This window comes from Theropithecus gelada, chromosome 13 (genome assembly GCF_003255815.1).
Source record: "Theropithecus gelada isolate Dixy chromosome 13, Tgel_1.0, whole genome shotgun sequence".
NCBI lineage: Eukaryota > Metazoa > Chordata > Mammalia > Primates > Cercopithecidae > Theropithecus > Theropithecus gelada.
In genome coordinates, this window is record NC_037681.1 from 58,930,789 (window position 1) to 58,952,328 (window position 21,540).

Here is a 21,540-nt window from a genome sequence, read left to right on the forward strand (position 1 = left end):
ATTTTGGCTCAAATACTAGTGCCTTGCTGAGAAATACTGTGGGATAAGTAATCATACTGGGCCTTTGTGGGACAAGCTTGAATTTGTATTGGCAAGTCATATAAATATTACTTACCCTTGTAACAGTCTAGCAAGAAAACCTCTATCATGACTGAGGTGGCTGACACTGGCATCAGTCCTCTCAATTTTCTATTAGGCAGAAAAATCTCAGGTTTTATTATGACAGGTGCATAAAACAAAATGCATTAGCTATCTCATTTTAGATTTTTTTTTCAGAAGATTCCTAAAACCCTCTTAAGGATTTATAAATACACTGCACACATAATTTTTGTTTTTATGGATATTTGTCTACATAAATCAGTCTCTTACTGAATTCCTCTTCAAGACTTTGAAGCAGCTATGTATATACATTAGCATATGTGCCAAAGTCTAAATGAAACTGGGTAAACTGGATAAAATAGTCTCTTAATTTTTTAAGAAAATGTGAGTACATTCATGAATAGGTCCTCTTGCAGGCTGAGACTCAGTGAGAGTAGCTCAAAATTAGTTAGGATAAAGTCTGTAAACTAAGCAACCAGAGCATTACTCAGGCTTCAGAACACAAAGAAATTCTATTTTCTATTCATGGAATCATCCCCTCCTCACCCTCAAATCCTCTTTCCTGTCACTGTGCACAAGACCTCAGTGGGCTCTCTTCCCTGGCTCTAATCTCTTGTCCCATAGTCCAAGGTGACCAGAAGCAGCCAGCCACCCTAGCAATAGAACCATAAACCAAACTCAGGATCCCATCTCCTGCTGGTGTGGGAGTGAACTAACTCACAGATTCTCCCTGCACACCTCCCCAAATGTATCTAACCGGCTACATTTAAGCCTTGCAGACCCATATTAGCCCTTATTTAAACTAAAGGATTGGTGGGCTAGACCTACTTTGTTACTGTAGTAAAATAAAATTACTATTTTAACCTTTTTAAAGTATACAATTCAGTGGCATTTAGTGCATTCACAAGGTGTACAACCATCAGAACATTCTGATCACCCAAAATATATCTTGTAGCCAGTAACAATCACACCTCCATTACCCCCAGCTGGCAACCAGAATTTTGCTTTCTAATCATTTACCAAAGCAGATAACGTTGCTTAGGCTACTACAGCTTATACTTCTACTCACTGAGAAAAGCCAATTACTTCAATGACTCAAAAGGGCTTTTGTGTAAGATTTTGAGCATTAACATCTGGATTCAAGTCATTATATCCCCGTTTATTTTGTTAAACTTGGGCAGATCACAAAAATCTAGGCCTCTCACCCCCAGTTTTTGAAATGGAATGATTATACAGCCTTCGCACCCCACCACAAGTGCTGATCATTCCTTGACCTTATTTTTTCATCTTATAGTGGAATTCATAAAAGCTAAAAGATTTAGATTATATTACCCAAAGACTAAAGACTCATTAATCAGTTTTCCTCTTAAGGATTTAGGAAATAGTCTGCCTCGTATTTAGAAAGAAGGTTTAGCCATTTTTCCATTGCTTCCCTTCTAAGCTCAAATGAACCTACTGACTTTTTAAAGCTAACCATCTGCCTGAACTTGTATTGTCTGGCATACTAAGTGCACTTGATAGAAGCTGGAATAAATGCCTGAAATATCCATGAAGCCAAATGGTTGCAAGTGACACTAGTGAAATGGTTTTTGTAGAAACTGAAGGTTTTTTGGTTTAAAATTGTCATTATTTGAATTTTTAAGTTGCAACAAAAATATTATCTACTTTACATTCATGCTTTGTGACATCAAAAATCAGATATTTTAAATGGAAATCAATGAACAAAATTTGCTTTGAATATATACACACATAGTCCAAGTCAGTCAGATTCTGCAGATTATCTGGGATATCAGTATTTTTTAAAAGTTCCCCACATGATCCTTTTTGTTAGTCATGAAATCATCTCCCCACAAAATAAAATGTTCCTAACTGTTGAGAAGCACTGCTAAATATCACTGTGCAGCACAGGCATTATCTACCTTTTCTTCCCCTACTCTCCTAAGAAAAGGTTATTTCACATAAAGTCACATCCAAAAATCACCTTAATAACCTAAACTTCACAATCGTAAGTTGTAATCAAGTTTCACACTCCCAAGCTATCCCACCGGTACTGTTATTTAATACGCTATACTAAAATTATGGTAACAATCCAAATCTTTAAGGCCATTTACTGATTTTCCGGGCTCTCAATAAACTATGATTACTTCCCAGAAAAAAAAAAAATAACATTGCTTCTTAATTTCTTTTGGTATTACTGGGGAGAAAAAAAAAGGAAAAAATAAATGATGACCAGATTATAATTATCAACTCAACTCAAAGCAAACATTTCAAGGTTGCTCTGCAGCTTAGCCTGATTACTGTGTCACCCCACAAGGGAGGTGTGAAAGTTTTCAAATCAGAGATTGCCACTAATTCAGTGCTTTTACTTTATTAGCAGTTCTGTATCACTTACAAGGGTTTAACGTATACAGTAGAGATTTCTAAGTTACATATAAATAAGCTTTCTGCTCTTAAAAATTAAATGACCCGAGTCTATTTTAAATGTTCTCACTACAAAAGTATGCGACATAGTGGATGTTAATTAACTTGACTGAGCCATTTCATAATGTATACATTATACCCATATATGTAATTTTTGTCCATTAAGTTTTAGAAACCCTTGAAAGAGCCATTAACAAATCTACACACAATACTTTCAGTAAGTGTCCATAAATATTACATCTATGTCTAAACTTTGTGGTACCTGACAGAGGAGTACAAGGTAGTCTCACGCGTGTAATTCCAACACTTTGGGAGGCTAAAGTGGAGGATCATTTGAGGCCAGGAGTTAAAGACCAGCCTGGGCAACATAGTGAGACCGCCACCTCTACAAAACAAAAAGTTTAGAGTTACCAAAAAATAAAGCCTATGGTTAGCAAAAAGACAAAGATATATCATGTTTAAAATAGTGCCTTTTGTCAAACAATTGTCAGTGCTTTCATTTTATTGTGTTGTTTGTAGATTAAACTGCTAAAGATGAGATTTAGGCAAATGGAGACCCTTAAAATACATAGGTTGTGTTTTCAAACTCAAAAGAGAACTCTGAAGATGGGTGTATTGTGCACAAAATACCCAATGAGCCTATGCTCAAGGTGGTTTCCACTGTGTATTCAATTTTTCTCGACTAGCTAGTTTCCCTCAAGACAGCAAAATGGCTCTAACAGTCCCAGGCCTAACCTTACACAAGCAGACCACACTCCTTAGTGAGAGCACTTCCTCATCCATTCGTCAACAAATCCTAGGTGTCATTCTCTTTGGATCAGCCTAGGTTACCTGTTCAACACAGAATCAGACTATTACCTTGTTTACAACAGTGGTTCCCCACCCAATCTGATATCCTTTTACTATGCTGAAATAAAATTCCTAGATAATACCTACCTACACACAGACACACACAGCTTAAAGAAAAACCAAATAAAACTCTAATTGTTAAGGGAGAAATAAAATTTATGATAAAATATATGTTGTAATACATAAATGCTCAGGCATGGCTACAATAGAATACAGAGATGAATGTGACAAATGAAAACTAACCCTTGTGTATTATAATGGCAATCCCAATAATACGTTGATGATTTAATTTTCCAAAATGGCAAACAACTCTCGAAAGCATTCTAAACATTATTTCCTTGGTTTATAAGGTAGTTGTGTTGCTAAAAATTCAGTGTACTGCATATTAAAACCACACAAAAATATTTTGCATTAATATATTAAAAAGTCAGACTCTAGGATCAGGTCATTATAAACAGGTTTTTTACCTATTTGAATATCTGATAAGAAATCGGAAAGTCATGTAGGACAAGGGATAATTCTTCCTGGTCCTACCCATCGAATTGTTTGCAGCGTCCCCTAAACACTGAAAAAACACCCCTACAAACTGTCAAAATACCCCTCTAGGAAGACCTGCCACCCTTATTAAGAGGTACTGAGAGTGATGAGGCTAAGTCAATAAGGCTCACTCAAACCTTGATTACTGCTAAAAAATAGGGGAGGGTGGAATGGAGGATAGAGAAAACAATATCCAACATTACTAGCTTCCTCATTTGTAAATTAAAACTCAGAGAATTTCAAGTGTTCCCGCGAATGAAGGACTTTCTATGAAAGTAACTAGAGTAAAGCAAAGTCCATTTTATTTGTTCAAGTTCAAAAAACATTAGAACTAAGATCCCTAGAAGATGGTATTTTGCTAAATAAAATATATTAGGTTTTAATTAACACTTGAATCCATTTGATGAAAATGTTAGGTTTTAGGCAAAAGCAACGATATTATGGATTAAATATCCACTATTTAAAATCCAAAATATCCGCGATTTAATATCCCAAATAATTTATTTGGTTTAAATAGTATTCATGCCTGCACATTCACTTACTTTTTGGTTGACATTGAAAATCATCATGAGCAGAGCTGCAGTACTGTGAAGACAAAGGCCTGCTACTCTTCACACGAACCCTCAGTGGACTAAAAGTCTCTTAGACCAAACCACCACATGGAGATAGGAAGTTCATCGCTGTTATCTCACAAGCACTTTCGTTACCTTTAAGAGAAGCAAAGCTCCTTGTGCTTCAGATTCCTAAGTATGGGAGAATGTTCTCCACTCAAAATTTCTGTATTCCAGAAAGAGTATCACTGACAGCTACTTTGCAGTTCCCTAGCAGCCTATCTGTAAAGAAAACATGAAACAACTGACCCCATTTAGTCATTTTTTCCCCTCTTCTCAATTCTGTTCAAGACATAGTTGAGACAACCAAATCACTAGGATGTTTGCAAAGTCTCATGTTGGCTACAGTTGCAAATATTTTTATTTGGTGAAGCAACACCTTTAGCAGAACAGGGATTTTTAAAAGGCAGCTCATATTCCATAACTCAGTTTGGCAGATTTATTATCAAATACGTAGTAGGATTTGGATACAGAGATGGGATTTCAATATTTTTTTAAAGAAACTCAAAGCTAGTATTATTTCTTTATAGCTCTTAAATCTGATTTTTCTTGTTCTTCTAAAAGCATAAAGATAGCTCAGAGAAGAATGTTGCCAAGGCTAAGGGAAGAGGGAGTATTCACAAAGCAAACTTCATTAACAGCAGTCATCCCTAAGTAAACTATCAAAAACATTAGTGACAGCAGCAGTATAGGGCTTACGCACCAGTGCATATATCTATCAGCAAGGCCCAACTTACCAACCAGTTTACTCCCAAAGAATACACTTATTTTGGTAGAGAGAGAGCCTTACAGATAAAAATCATTTCTACAAGTCAAAACTAATTAAAATCGAAATGCCCTGCCAATACCTACAGGTTTATTTCTTAATATCTTAGGCATTAAAAAGTCTGTAATTCTGTAACCCACATTAATTTTCAGAGGAGGAATAAAGTAGACAACTATTACATAAACCAAAATTAAGGCATTTCAATTTTTCAACAGAGGTAGAAAAGTATTTATGGGGGAAAAAAGCTTTGTTTATTGTAAAGTTAGATAAACTTAGGTATTAAATTGGCAACGAGTAAGAAACATACATAGCCCAGTATCGAACACAGTTCACACAGTTACCCTTGGCATAACTTACTGGGTTCTGTGATAAGGGTCTAAAATACTTCTAGGTTAAAATTTAATTTTTTCTTTATCTTTAGAGGAAATGCTGGTCCACTGCCATCAAAATGAGGGGAAATAAATGTTAATGTGTGTTTAGTTTCCATCTAAACTTTCTATTAAACAGCTCTAAAACTGTAAACACGTGCTTTATTTATAAAAGGACTTTTATATTAAAATTTACAATAAAGTCTTTACAAAAGATCTAAATGGAACTTGCATTTACAAATTTGTTTAAAAGTGTCAGGATTACAAAACTGCTATTACCAACTATTGATATCAGTTATTCTAGGTAGATGACACATATTCTCCCTTCTTTTAAAGATGAAAACAAAATGGCCACATCAGTTTTTCTATTGTAAAAAAGCTGTGAACTTGATAACAATCGTGCTATAGTCTCTTAATACCACGTTTGGTCCTTAAATCTTACTTGCCTAGGTATAAAATCTATTATTTTAAAAAGAAAAAAAAAAAAAAAAGCAGATCCAGTGGGAGAAAGAATGTTTAATAAATGGTATTGAGACAAATAGCTATCTGTTTGGAATAAAAATAAAATTAGATCCTTAAATCTTGTACCATATAGAAAAATACATATTACTGATGGATTCAAGAGTAAAAAATAAAAATGTAAATATCCAAAATTCTACATACAATTTTAGGGGGTACACAGATTCTCTGAAGCCCACCCATAGATCCCAGATTATTATCTATAAGAGGAACTGTTAATTATAACCTCTATTAAAATCTCAATGCCAAATACTAGCTGTATTTAAATCACATGCAACAAATGAAAATGAACACATTAACTCATTGTTATAAGTTTATAAAATCTCCAAACTGGACTAGAAACAGAGAGGCATGTCAATACAAATGGACACTGACTTAAAAAAAAATACACCAATTTAAATAAGTTTGAATGCATACTGTACAAGTGTATCCATGTCTGTTAGCCTTTCAGAAATATAAAATCAGTTAAATCTGTAGTACTTAAAATTCAACATATGTAATGTTATTCTCAAACTTGATTAAATAAATACAAAGTTATGTTTAATATGAGTAACTGCAACATACTTAAACATCTAAACATATAATAGGAATTCTATATTAAAATGCAATACTTTCACCTGCATTAATCTCTTACACAATGAAAAAATACTTGCAGATAATTAGCATTAAGAATGCAAATATATTTTTACTGTGGAAGAAAAATTACAGTAATAAGGTTAGAAATTATATATCTGTATAATCTACAATGAAGCTGTAGATAGTCTACATTATGATATTCTATCTTAAAATGAAAACAATTCAATATTTAAGTTTACAACAAATTTACTCAAGGCAAAATATGTTTATTACAGAACAGGATCTTAAAGTAAGCAAGGCAACATGAGATCAACCATTTTAGATTTTTTTAATGAAGTGTAGCTTTGAAATTGTAATAAAGGTGAACATAAATTCTAACATGCTCTTCTCTTCTTATAAATGGGATGATGTAGAAAAGCAAAGCTTCAATGTATAGGGATTGGAACCATCTGTAAAAAGTAAAAAACAGAGTTAATATTTCACTTCTTCAAACTTTCAATATCACTTTGAAGTACCAGAGTAAATTATTTCACCTTTTTATACTAAATATAAAGAATATGGTGAATATAAAGCAGGAATATAAAGAAGTAAAACTGACCAGACTTGGTGGCTCACCTGAAGTCAGGAGTTCGAGACTAGCCTGGCTAGTAAGGCGAAACCCCTCTCTACTAAAAATACAAAAGTTAGCTTGGTGTCGTGGTGTGCGACTGTAGTCCCAGCTACTCTGGAGGCTGAGGCAGAACTGCATGAACCTGGGTGGGAGGTGGAAGTTGCAGCGAGCCGAGATTGTACCACTGCACTCCAGCCTGGGTGACAGAGTGGGGTGACAGAGTGAGACTCCGTCTCAAAAAAAAAAAAAAAAAGTAAAATTTCTAAGTAAGGTAAGGGGAAGATTTTTATTCATATTTACTGAAAGGTAAGCTCATGAAGGCAGACTTTATTGACTGCTACATTTCTATTGTTCTCAACACGGTCCGGCACTCAATTTTTTTTAGTGAACTGATCATTAAAGAATAAACAGTATCGGCCGGGCGTGGTGGCTCATGCCTGGGAGGCCAAGACGGGTGGATCACGAGGTTGGGAGATCAAGACCATCCTGGCTAACATGGTGAAATCCCGTCTCTACAAAAAATACAAAAAAACTAGCCGGGCATGGTGGCGGGCGCCTGTAGTCCCAGCCACTCAGGAGGCTGAGGCAGGAGAATGGTGTGAACCGGAGAGGCGGAGCTTGCAGTGAGCTGATTATCAGGCCGCTGCACTCCAGCCTGCACTCTAGCCTGAGGGACCGAGCGAGACTCCGTCTCAAAAAAACAAAACAAAACAAAACAAAAGAATAAATAGTATCAGGATTAAGCAGCAAAGTTCACATTGCAAAAATACTGCCAGCAGTTAACTCTCTATAAAAGTCAATTCAGGCCAGGCGCAGTGGCTCATGCTTGTAATCCCGGCACTTTGGGAGGCCGAGGTGGACGGATCACGAGGTCAGGAGATCGAGACCATCCTGGCTAACATGGTGAAACCCTATCTCTACTAAAAATACAAAAAATTGGCCAGTCGTGGTGGCAGGCGCCTGTGGTCCCAGCTACTCGGGAGGCTGAGGCAGAAGAATGGCGTGAACCCAGGAGGCGGAGCTTGCAGTGAGCGGAGAATGTACATGTACAAAGCTGGAATTTACATTTACATGTACAAAGCTGGAATTTACAAAGCTTTGTACATGTACAAAGCTGGAATGTACATGAAGACATTTGTGATCCCAAAAGTTTCCAGGAAATCTAGTATTAAATCTCTCTTCATCAATGGGGCATGTAAGTTTTGAAATTACTGGAAAAAAAAAAAATTGGGTATACTTCACAAAAATATTTCCACTTTGCAAATTTTTCTTTCCTTTAATTTTTCAGACCAGGCAGAAAATAGCTCTTCCTCAACTGTATATATAAGAAATCAAAGCAAAGAACCGGTTTTGCTATCTTAATGTATCACAATTTTAGTATTAAAAGCTGTAGTTCATTAAAGAAAAAAAATTCCTGTAAGGGGAAAAGCATATGCATCAACAAGTGTGTACAAGACACTGCGGAGGATAAAAACATACATAAGTGTCCCTATCTGCAAACAGTTTACAATTTATATACTATCTCTAATGTATTTCATATAACTTTAAAGCTTTTTAAAACTTTCTCTCAAAAATTAAGCCTGACTCACTACTTAATAACATTTCCCTTTTTTTTTTTTTTAAACTAAAAGTAAAATGAGAAGGAAGTCGACATTGTGGCTTGTGCCTATAATCCCAGCAACTTGGGAGGCTGAGGCCAGAGGATTGCTTGAGGCCAGGAGTTCAAGACCACCAGCCTAGGCAATACAGCAGGACCCCCCCATCTAAAACATTTTTAAAAATAAATATACATCAATAAGCTGGGCATAGTGTTGCATGCCTGTAGCCCCAGCTATTTGGGAGGCTGAGGTGGGAGGATCACTTGAGCTCAGGGAAGTTGAGGCTGCAGTAGGCTGTGATTGCACCACTGCATTCCAGGCTAGGACATGAACAAGACCCTGTCTCAAAAAAAAAATAAAGTGTTTCTTACTTTTTATTAAGGAATTTTCAAACATACACAAAAATATAGATAGGTTTAATGAATCCCCACATACCTATCACTCAGTTTCAGTAACTGTCAATATTTGGCTGTCTTACTTCATCTACCTACCCTTCACACATAGTTTTGAAAGCCAGAATATTTCAAAGCAAATTTCAGATGTTATTCCACCCATAAATCATTCAGTGGTTTTTTTTCTCTTTTTTAAACCATCATTCATCACCACACCCAATAAGGTTCCCCTATTATTTAAATACCCTTTAGATCCAGGATCAAAGTAAATTACACAGCACAAAGTTTCAAAAATTAAACTTGAGTCTTCTCATGCCTGTAATCCCAGCACTTCAGAAGGCCGAGGTGGGCGGATCATGAAGTCCAGGAGTTTGAGACGAGCCTGGCCAACACGGTGAAACCCCGTCTCTACCAAAAATACAAAAATTAGCTGGGTGTGGTGGCAGGTGCCTATAATCCCAGCTACTTGGAAAGCTGAGGCAGGAGAATTGCTTGAACCTGGGAGGCGGGGGTTGCAGTTAGCTGAGATTGTGCCACTGCACTCCAGACTGGGGGACAGAGTGAGACTCGTCTCAAAAAAAAAAAAGAGGCCATTGTTAGTATAATGGAGACAATAAACAAGCGGTAACAATTTCACTTGGCACAAATTAAAACAACAGAATACCATTTTTAATCTATCATACTGGTAAAAATTGAGTATCTGACAACACTCAGTGTTGCTAAGAGTGCTGAGCAATGAACATTTTCATATACCACAGGTGGTAATGTAAACTGGTGCAACCTTTATAAGGTACAATCTAGCAACATTTTACCTAACTATAAATCTTCATGTCCTACCCTACTGAAAAACTGTCCTAAAAACACACATTAGAAAGTGCAACTATTGATCAGTCGTGGTTGCTCACGTCTGTAATCCTAGCACTTTAGGAGGCTGAGGCAGAGCTCAGGAGTTCAAGATCAGCCTGGGCAACACAGTGAGACCTTGTCTCTATTAAAAAAAAAAAAAAAAAAAAATTAAAAACTAAAAAAAATTAAAAAATAAAAAAGTGCAACTATAAGGATGTTTATATTATATTACAATAACAGATAAAAACAAACAGAAGCAACCAGAGTGTTCATCAGTGGCGAGATACGGTAAATAAGACAAAACTGTGATACATCTCAATTATAAATAGCTATCCTGAAAATGCTTTAAAAAAGCAGCTTTGAATGTGGCAATATAGAAATAGCTCCAAGATATATTAAGTGAAAACAGCAAGACATAGGCAAGTATGTACAGAAGAATCATTTTGTTTTTCTATATTTTTTTTTGAGACGGAGTCTTGCTCTGTTGCCCAGGTTGGAGGGCAATGGCGTGATCTCGGCTCACTGCAACCTCACCTCCTGGGTTCAAGCAATTCTCCTGCCTCAGCCTCCCAAGTAGCTGAAACTACAAGTGTGTGCCACCACGCCGGGTTTTTTTTTTTTTTTTTTTTTTTTTTTTTGTATTTTTAGTAGAGACAGGGTTTCGCCATGTTGGCCAGGCTGGTCTCAAACTCCTGACCTCAGACAATCCGCCTGCCTCAGTCTCCCCAAGTGCTGGAATTACAGGTGTGAGCCACAGGGCCCGGCCAAGTTTTAAAAATATATATAATTATATACACACACTAGGGAAGAAAAAAAGAATGAGACAAAAGGTTCGAGGTTGTAGAAAGCTTTAACTTTTCATTTTGTACCTTTATGTACTGTCTGAGTTTTCTAACCATATGCATGTATTGCTTTCCTCTAAAATGATCAATAGGGATTGTGGAAGTTATAGCTTGAAGGTGATTCCAACCTCCTGGTACTCCCACCCTGTATAGTCCCCTCCCACACTCACTGTACTACGTTTGGTCTCTGTGACCAAAAAAATTGTAACGTTAAGTGATGGTATGCCACTTCCAATGTTAGGTTATAAAAAACATTGTTGATTTATCTCTTGGATCACTCAGAGAGAAGTCAGCTACCATGAAAAGGCCAATGTGGCTTGACTGAGCCTGCACACAACATCATGAGTGCGCCTGGGGGTGGATCTTCTGGCTTCAGTCAAGCCCTGAGATTACTGCAGACTTAGATAACAGTTTGACTGCCAACTTCATGAGAGATCCTAAGCCTGAATCACCCAGCTGAAATGCACCCAAAATACTAACCCTCAGAAACAGTAAGATGATAAATGTTTGCTGTTTTAAGATGCTAAATTGTATGGCAATTTGTTATACAGCAATAGAGAACTAATACAGGAATTAATATGCCTTTTGTTTTCGTATTTATCTGTATTTTTTAAGAAGCCTATTAAGTGTTATTTTTATATTACCATGAATGTTTCTGTGAAGGTAACTCCCACTAAATAATTATGACACAAATACAGCATTTTACTTACTCGGGACTCTTATCTGATAGTGATTCAGCGCCGTCAGGGCTTCTACTGCATCAGTTTTGCACTCCCATTCTAATAGCCCAGAAAGTGTTTTGGCTGAAGCTAAAACAAAAAAACACAAACTCAGTTATTATTACTTGCTTATCACCAACTTAACCAGAAAACTTTAAAAGAGGGACTGTTCACTTACGTTTTGCATCAAACACTTTATATTTGATGAATGTAAGAACTTCATGGTCATTACACAACTGCCAAAGAAAGTAAAACTTCATTAAAAATATAGCCAAAATAATATCCCACTTTTTTACAGAAAGTAAACTTTATGGCAGAATTTAAGTTTCAATTCTGGAATGAATGGATTAAATCAAGTATGTTTTTACATACTTTCTCAAGTTGTATGAGAAAATCAATTAAAAACAGTAAAATTCTATAAATTATGTTAAGTAACTTAGTGCCGTACAATAAAATCACCAATTTGTTAACTAAAATACATATTCTCAGAGTTGACCAGGATTTATCTAGTACTTAAGGTAGGGAGTAGAGTTCCAGAAAATCATTTATCTGAAGCATTTCTTACAATTCTTACTTAGCATTTTCTAAGTTAGGGGAAACAATATGGATAAAATTTTGTTGTGGGTGAGATTTAAAGACATGAATGTCTTTAAATAACTTTCTGAATGCAGGAGTAAGACGACCTCATTCTAATTCCAACGCTCAAAAGGACTGAACCACACATCAACAAAGACCAATGAGGAATGGAGGCCAGAAAAGTACAACGGTCAAAGAATAAATTATCCATACCAAGTAAATAAAATACTAATAATATCAAAAGCAAAAGAATGAGCAAGGCGACTTCCAAATGAAGCTAAAACAGATTTTAAAATAGGAAATGGCAACATTCTATACACATTTGTATTTCAGTGCCTACCTTTGTGAAGGTCTCCTCTGTGACACACAATGGAACATTGTAATAATGCAAAACACAGGAGGGTGGCTGGATTATATTCTTAGATGCTTGGCCAGCACTTGTAAAGCGATTATTTTTGCTCATTGCAAAATCCTTGTAGCTACTCGTACCATCCTCCAGCTCAAATATTTGACTTGGAACAACTGAATGTTGTTTAGACACACTAAAGATTAGAAAGAAAAGACATACAAAAGTACTTTGTTAGATAAAAAGCAACAAGTAGTCTCAGAATGCTGATATATTTTGCTTGCATAAATCTTAACCAAAAAAGGCATACATAGAGCTATTTAAATAGAAGATTTAGTTTGGGTTATAATCAATCACTCTTGTAGTTTAGACATCAATTAGAAAGAAAATCTATTAAATATATTCTCATATTAGAAAACTTTAACATAAAAACTTGCCCATTTTAACGTTTTATCATCATAAAACTAAAAAACAGGTATAGCCAAGCAAAATCTGAGTGATATGACCCTAATCCTTATCTAAAATAACAATACTACAGCTGTTGTTTAAGATGTGCCCTCAGTTACATTAAAATATTCTCGAGTTGACATTAATGTCTCTAATAAAAAAGGATAAAGATTTAAAAATATTTTTAAAAATTTATCATTTAAGATAGATAATTACCAAACATTAAGTCTTTTCCCAAATAATTTGACATTATTAAGGTGTGTGACAGCTCTTTCTACAGCATACTCATCACCCATTTCTACCAGTGCTGTACCAGGAATGGTCTTCATAAATTTTACCTGTAAACACAAAATCCCAAAAAGGTGACCATTTAATTCCCTTTTACAGTAGCAGAATTTTTTAAAGACAATATGACCTAAGTGGTTTAAAATACAGAAGATCACCTGGATTTTAACTATATTCTGCCATGTTACGAGATACTCTTAACTCTTATCAAAATTCAGTAGTTAAAAAGGAACACTATACTACTATTGTATAGCCCACTGAAGAACAGCACATTAATACATAATGTTATATATTAATTATGTGATTTGAGGGCAATATACTTAACTTCTCTGAGCCACGGATTGTTGTTGAAAATGTAGATAATACCATCTGGCAGGACTCATTAATATTTATTCTTTCAACAAATATTTATTAAGTGTCTAATATGTTTTGATAAGCACTGTGGTAGGTACTGGGGATTTAATGGTGAATGTTAACAGACATTATCTTCCTGAACCTTATATTCTAGTAATTAAGTCAGAAATGTAAAAGTAAACAAATAGTAATTACAAACTATGTAGAATTCTATTAATGCAACAAACAAGATGCTATAAAATAAATAATACAAAATAGCCTTGAGATAGCATGGTCACAGGAAGGCCTGTACAACGTAGGGGAATACATGTTATTTCAGGACAGTTTGGGCAGAGGACAAAGTTACCCTCTTGTACTATTTCCAGTTTTAGAATATAATGCTGTAAGGGTTAGAAGGTGTAAAGTATGATATCATTCAGCATAGTGCTTAGTCTTGGGAAGTCCCTAAGTAGCTATTAAGTACAGTAGTTCCCCCTTATCTTTGAGGGATACATTCCAAGAACCCCAATGGATGCCTAAAACTGCAGACAATGTCTGGCGCAGTGGCTCACACCTGTAATCCCAGCACTTTGAGAGGCCAAGGTGGGATGCTTGGTTGAGCCTAGGAGCTTCAGACCAGCCTAGGCAACATAGTTGAGACCCCATCTCTACAAAAAGAAAAAAAATGCAAAAACCAGCTGGGCATGGTGGCACGCACCTGTAGTCCCAGCTACTCAGAGTGAGACTCCGTCTCGAAAAGAGAAGAGAAGAGAAAAAAGAAAGGAGAAAAGAAAGGAGGGAGGAAAGGAAGAAAGGAAGGAAAGAAAGAAGGAAGGAAGGAGGGAGGGAGGGAGGTAGGGAAGGAAGGAAGGAAGGAGGGAAGAAAGGAAGAAAGGAAAAGAAAGGAAAAGAAGACAGATAGAGGTTAAGCATAGTATATACTATATATAAGCATAGCATATATATACTACACTTTTTCCTGTACATACATACCTATGATAAAGTTTAATTTATAAATTAGGCACAGTAATAGACTAACAAAATAATAAAATAGAAAAATTATAAATGATCTACTATAATAAAAATTATGTGAACATGCTCTCTCTCTCACAGAATCTTATTTTACTGTAGTCACCTATTGTTGGAGCAGTTAACAGTGAGTAACTGAAAGCAAAACTGTGGATAAGGGAGGCCTCCTGTATCAATGGCATAGATGACACCTTGAATGTATTTCCTTCTTATCTATTGACCTCTAAAGAATACTGAGAATATATTTACACAACAAATGCAACATGGCATCTATTTCCATCACTTCAACTACCCACTTTAATAGGATATACTACACCTGTACTTGAACAAAACTCAGTTGTAACAATTTTTCAGCTTTATTTGAAATCTCTTGTCTTCTCATGGGCAAAATTCTCTCCCTTGATTTAATCCAATGACTATCTACAAATCCAATAGTGACTAAATATACACATTAAATATGTGGTTCTTGTATTGGTAAATCTTCAAAAGAAAGAAAAAATTAACTATATATGGATCTTTAAAGGATTATGATAGTTTGAGTTCAATGTACCACAGCCTATCATTTAAAATGTTTTAAAAACTTGGGAGATGTAGAGTGAAAGACACTAGAATTAGTCAAATAACATACAGAAAATCTAAGTTTCATTAGAAAAAGTAATTTGAGTTTCTAAATCATATGAGACAGTTTATAACACAAAAGACAAAGATCTACTAAAAATGTTGATTAAATTGCCTGATTCTGATTGTCTGCATATGTGAATAGCACAAAAAGAAAATATAAAGGAAGTTAAAATATACATTAAAGCCCATTTAATTATCAAACATGCAGTTCCCTCCACTTAACACTTGGGTCTAAGATAAAGTGTCTGTGTGAAAATAATACTTCTCCCAATGCTACTAAACCTATCCCATGTATTCTTGGCCAGTTACGCAAGCGTAAGTATCCCATATGTTATCCCCCAGACCAAATATGGAGTTTTCTTTTTTTTTTTTCTACTGTGATCAAATGGTTGACAAAATTCTTGTTTCAGAATTTTGAAGAGTTGCTTCCTTTGATCAAGGAGGCTTTAGAATTAATGAACTAAGAACTAAATGTACCAACTTTTCAAGCCATGTTCCCCTCCTACACAGTGACTCACATGCTGCAAGTACTTACTGTTGCAAAGAACACTAAAATCACTTAAAACAGGAAAAAAACACATTACTACAGTACTAAGACTCAAATTAGCAAGTGTATCAAACAACTGGTAACTTAAGACTACCATTCACTTTCCTAGTTAAATTTTCCATGATTCTTTCAAAAACTATTTATCTCACATTTGTGAGACATCAATAAATAAAATGTCGCAGATTTGGGGAAAACACAGTTATTTGATAATAAAGTTACAATTATTAAAGACCTCCAAAATATGTAAATTGCTAGACAGAAAGTTTTGGACACATTCTATCAAAGTGGGTCAGTTTCAAATACTGATTGAGCTAAATGCACATGGTTCCTCTGAAGATAATAGAACCCTGGCATTTAGGAGGCAAGTGCCTAAATTCTAGAACTCTTCTGAAATTCACAACTTCTGGCTAGGCTCTTAAGCTTGTTTTTACATATACCCTCCATGAAAGTAACTGTTCTTTCAACATGTTAAATGCTAGAATCTCTTTGAAATGAGATCACAAAAATATAGACTTCAGGCCTCTCATACCATAAGGTTGATTACTACTACTTTAGACTTCTTTTTATAATGGTTATTTAAAATATATTTGTAGTATCAACAACCTATACTTATTACTTACCAACAAAAAACATTTTCCAGAGTTCCTATATAATGGATTTTTAGCTTATGTGGGTCATTACTGAAAGAACTTGGATATTCCTGATACAAGGAGAAGACACGTATTTGCAGCCTTTTCAGAATTACTACTGAGTATCCTAGCAAAAGAAGCTAATATAAAGAGAAACTTACCTTCTCAATATTTCCATATAAGCAGAATAGGTTGAAGACTCTTGAACAATTCATTTTTAGTTGATGTAATCCACTAACCATTACAACTGAACCAGAGGGATTTCCTCCATGCATGTAAGAGGAAGAAGCCTGTGGTAATGGATAAGCAACAAGCTCAGGTGTATCTCGAGAGCCCATTCTGTAACGACTTGGCAAAGGCAATAATGGACCATGGGATCCTATAAAAATGATCAAAATAAACAAATTAACTAACATATACATATAGTTCTGTTTGTAAATACTTTAGGAGATATACTGCACCACATAAAACATAAACTCTTAATATTAGCTAGTTTGATGTACAAAGAAAATTTAAATGTATGGATATTTCAGTATAACCCAAGGAAAATTAATAAAATTTGTATTCATTTGCACCAGATACAATATATATTGACCTATACCTGCATACACCAGGCTATGAGTTTATATTTTTAAAATATGATAGTTAACAAAAAAGGCAATAAGGTGGGGGTTAAGAAAATGAATGTAAAATTTGGGGCCACTGTATATAAATTATACCTCAAATTTTAAAAATATCACACACCAGGTCCTATGGGGGGGGGCAGGGATAGCATTAGGAGATATAGCTAATGTAAATGACGAGTTAATGGGTACAGCACACCAGCATGGCACATGTATACATATGTAACAAACCTGCACATTGTGCACATGTACCCTAGAACTTAAAGTATAATAAAATAAATAAATAATAAACTTCCTGCCAATGTCTTTTGGAGGAGTAATAATATTACATGTACAGTGAAATCTAGGAAGCTATCTCTATACAGGTATAATAAAAAGAACCTCTTCAGTCCCACTGAAAAGTTGTTTCCTTGAATATATTTTACTGTGTACTTTCAGGTTGGTATCTTATTCCTAATTCTAATTTAGGAAACTAAACCCTATATTTAGTTAATAACTCAACTACACACAGGTGTCTTATTACAACTTCCATTTTTTGAAACAATATCAAAAACCCAGAAGGAAATAATGCCTGAGTATCTAAAACTATTTCAGCAGAAACACACACACAAATCTGTGTTTCTTACATTGAGAATCCTCATTAAGAATCAACTTGCTAACTTTAGAGTAGCTTTAAACAACTTTATCTGTTTTTCCCATCCACAATAAAAGTAACAAAAAATAAAGCGAGAGTGTAGAATGAAAAGAAATGACGGTGGAGAAAACTGACACTCAAAGTAGGCATAGGGCACATTTTACAGCAATAAGAAGACAGAGAAACTCAAAAGCAGCAACTAAGATGGAGACATGCAGCTCAGAAACAGAAACCCTACACATCTTAGGTGCTCCTAAGTTAATTATAACAGAAGCATCGTCTGGGGTACATGCAAAGGTCCCCCGATGTGCAAAACCAATCCAAAAACCCAAGTCCTTTCTCCATTTCTCAAGAACTAAAGAGTATGCAATGTCACTGAGTTGCACTTTTTGTAAATAAGACTAAGGGACAACTGTCATCTATCTACTAAGTGAATTACTAAGAACTACTAAATTTTGGTATTCATAACATACTATTAGAGCTTATGGTGGACTCCAATTTTCGGTATTCTAATAACAGCTGCCATTCATAACAATACAGTAACACTACCACCAAGCACACGCAAACACGGTGTGAATTTCGGCAGTTTTAGGGAGGAATACTTTATCAATTTATCATCATCAGTGTCTCCTTAAATTGGTCATGGATTTCAACTACTCCTTTTATTGGCAACTGGTAGTTTAACAAAACAATCCAAATGAGCGACTGTTTAGTCATTACATATTTTAGCCTCTTAGACTGTTATACACACACCAAGATTCAAATATCAATTATTCTTATTCCTACTGCAAAAGTACATATACATAATATACTGCCTCCCCACCACCTACCATTTGCTTATACAGTAATGACACTTCACCATCATCACACTGAATTTTCTTTTTCATGGAAGTAAAAAGACACATGGTAGATAGGCAGTGGAAACTTTTACTCTATGTATAGTGGCTAAGGTCCAAAACCTCTGAGATCTACAGCCCTAACAACCAAAATCAGTCCAAAAGAATAACTGATGTTTATAATTATGACTTTGAACCATCATTATTAAATTACCTTATCTATACTACTTAAATTATTACCTATATTGTTTAAGATAAGAAAAATCAGAAGTCTTTTAAAAGTTTTCTATACTAAAATGATAATAGAAAGTCTGGGTGTTCAAAAAACTAATGCTTCAAATATTTAAAAAACTGATGTGGAAAAATAAATGGTATATTAACATCTTGAAGGCATTTTTCATCTTTTAAGCTTTAAAATCTTTGGTCTACAAACCATATCCAAAGATGCTACAAATTAATATACAAACTCTTCTTGAGCTTATAGCAAATAAATCTATATATCAATTTCTGCCACGGTTCAACTAAGAAAGCTTCTACCAGCTCATATCATTAAGTCTGGGCTTCCCAAATTAAAAGATGTAAAGAATTGTGATGATTCAGATATATTTCATACTGCTATAATAAACCAATGAATAAACTTACTCTGATGGAATCTATGGGTCCTGAACCATAATTAACTCTTTCTACTCCCTTATAGGTCATCATATAGGAAAAGGAAAGGTAATCTATAAGGTGATTCCAAAATGCAAGTAAACCTGTTTTGCTGAACTGCTGATCTGAAGGGATACATTTGTGATTTGCAATATTTGTAAAAAGGCTCAATATCACTAGCACACATCCCCATCTTTGCTTTTTCCCCTATTACTCATCTTACTTCACTTCTCTGCCTCTTTATTCACTCTCTTTCCTCCTATATCCCATTTTGCTTACTTCCCTAGAAAAGTAGAACAAATTAACCTCAGAGTTAAATATCTTAATGGAGACAGGTCAGAATGGATATCCCCCTAATACAATCCCATCACAACTCTCAAAAAATTTCACAATAGGCTTTTTAAAAATAAAAAATTTTTGCAGGGTATATAACATATTTTGTTTATACTATTTTTCGGTAAAAATTTTATAAAGGAAGGCAGACTTATACTAAGAAAAAATCTGTTTCCACACTACTACAGTACAGTTCCTTGTCCTCCATTTATTCTTTCACAGATGTTTCTAATCCCCTTTGGCAAACTATTTAACCAGGTTTTAGCCTTCAGCTGACTGCCATGACTCTACAACTATACTACAAACTTGCAACGGCAAATTTTTTGTAATCCTCCATTATCAAAGTGCAAAAGACACCCAATGTTTCTTTATTGCAGGATCAGAACTACCCATACAACCATGTTTAATATTTACTCTGTTACAGGAATAACTAAGAAAAATAATCAAGGTACACATTCACTAAACCAACTGTAGTAAGATTTTCATTCTATACCACACTTACTGTTTTGACAAAACAGAGATGGTTTCAATCTTTTCTGCCATATAGACTATGGAACCTTAAAACACACACACACACACACACACACACACACACACACACACACTCTCTCTCTCTCTCTCTCTCTCTCTCCCTCCCCCCTAGAGTTCAAAAGAAAAACACTAGAAAATAAGCCAAAACTCACGGCTAAGAATGGTCATTAAAGTAAATATGTAAGCAATTTGAACCGTTTAGGACAATAGGCAATACCAGGTGCTTTTCAGTGACCAATCCCAAGACTACAACATAGCAATTTCTATTTTCTGCCACTTTTAATAGTATTGTGCTTCAACTTTAAAGCACAGAATAGGTAGTCAATAACTACCACTAAAAACTAAAGAATATTTTAAAACCATTTACAGCTAGTTAAAAGATCTACTTATAAGGACAATAGTTTGATACCTAATGTTACCCTAACTTTTTCCTGGGGCAGATTATTATTCTAGGTTCCATAACCTTGTCAATGTAGCAAACAGTAAAAGCTGGGAAGTTTTAAAAGCGGAATAAATATGAACAAATTTAACTGAAGCCAAAATACCAGCTATAGAACTAAAAGGTGAGTCTAACCAAAAGCATGGTTCCTTTTTGACAAATACCCTATTCTTTCTGCCTTTATTACTCAAAATTCCTCTTTGTTCCTAATTGCTGGAATGAAAGAAAATACACTTACTGAACAATAATTCTTCTTTCTGGTCCTCTTACAAGCCAGAACCCATTAAAAATCAAAACCAAACCAAAATATAATGGCAAAAAAGTATTCAATCCCCGACTAGTAGCTCTCACTTATCTCAATGTTTTTTTTTATAATCAATATCCTAAGAAAACAAATTTTGGACAACTCCTGGGAGCACATTATAAGGGACTGATCCCATATAAACCGAGGCAGATGCGCAGGAAAAATACAGAGACAAGAAATGTGCCATACTTCATCAGAAATGCAGCAAGTCAAACAGTTCATCTATACTACCTTCTTTCTGCCTTGACAACTTACCGTAGCCATCATGTCTAAACGAAGAAGGGTGTTCTCCCAAAATGGCTTGTCTCTGGCGACCCTTTCCTCTATCTGACACAAAAGTAGAAACATGATTTTAACAATTTTGACCCAAGTACTTAACAGAGTTCTCAGATGGGAAACACCCATTCAAAACATCCAATACAACAATTCATAAAAGAAATATGATTCCTGGTTAACTTTAAACATCCATTCATATCCAATTTAAATACAACACCAAGAGTGTAAAAAATTAATTCTATCTAACAAATTCCACTTAACTTGAATATATCTTTTTGGCAAATGCCAAATACAATCACACTTTCAAATTTAAGGAAGAATGGATACTTTTCAGAAAGTGAACGTAC

At 35.0% G+C, this 21,540-nt stretch overlaps 1 protein-coding gene across 3 annotated transcripts in view; it reads right to left on the reverse strand.

Moving 5' to 3' along the window:
* Positions 1 to 6,149: 6,149 nt before the first annotated feature.
* The window catches only part of HNRNPLL (heterogeneous nuclear ribonucleoprotein L like), a 41,687-nt gene continuing 26,296 nt past the window's right edge, over positions 6,150 to 21,540 (reverse strand). For all 3 annotated transcript variants that reach the window (XM_025354631.1, XM_025354630.1, XM_025354632.1), the window contains 7 exons: positions 21,173 to 21,244; positions 16,728 to 16,945; positions 13,339 to 13,460; positions 12,670 to 12,871; positions 11,932 to 11,989; positions 11,745 to 11,843; positions 6,150 to 7,195 (listed from right to left, as the gene is read on the reverse strand). In XM_025354631.1, coding sequence (XP_025210416.1) covers positions 7,140 to 7,195; positions 11,745 to 11,843; positions 11,932 to 11,989; positions 12,670 to 12,871; positions 13,339 to 13,460; positions 16,728 to 16,945; positions 21,173 to 21,244 — 827 coding nt within the window. In that variant the 3' untranslated portion in view covers positions 6,150 to 7,139. The remainder of the gene's footprint in view (positions 7,196 to 11,744; positions 11,844 to 11,931; positions 11,990 to 12,669; positions 12,872 to 13,338; positions 13,461 to 16,727; positions 16,946 to 21,172; positions 21,245 to 21,540) is intronic.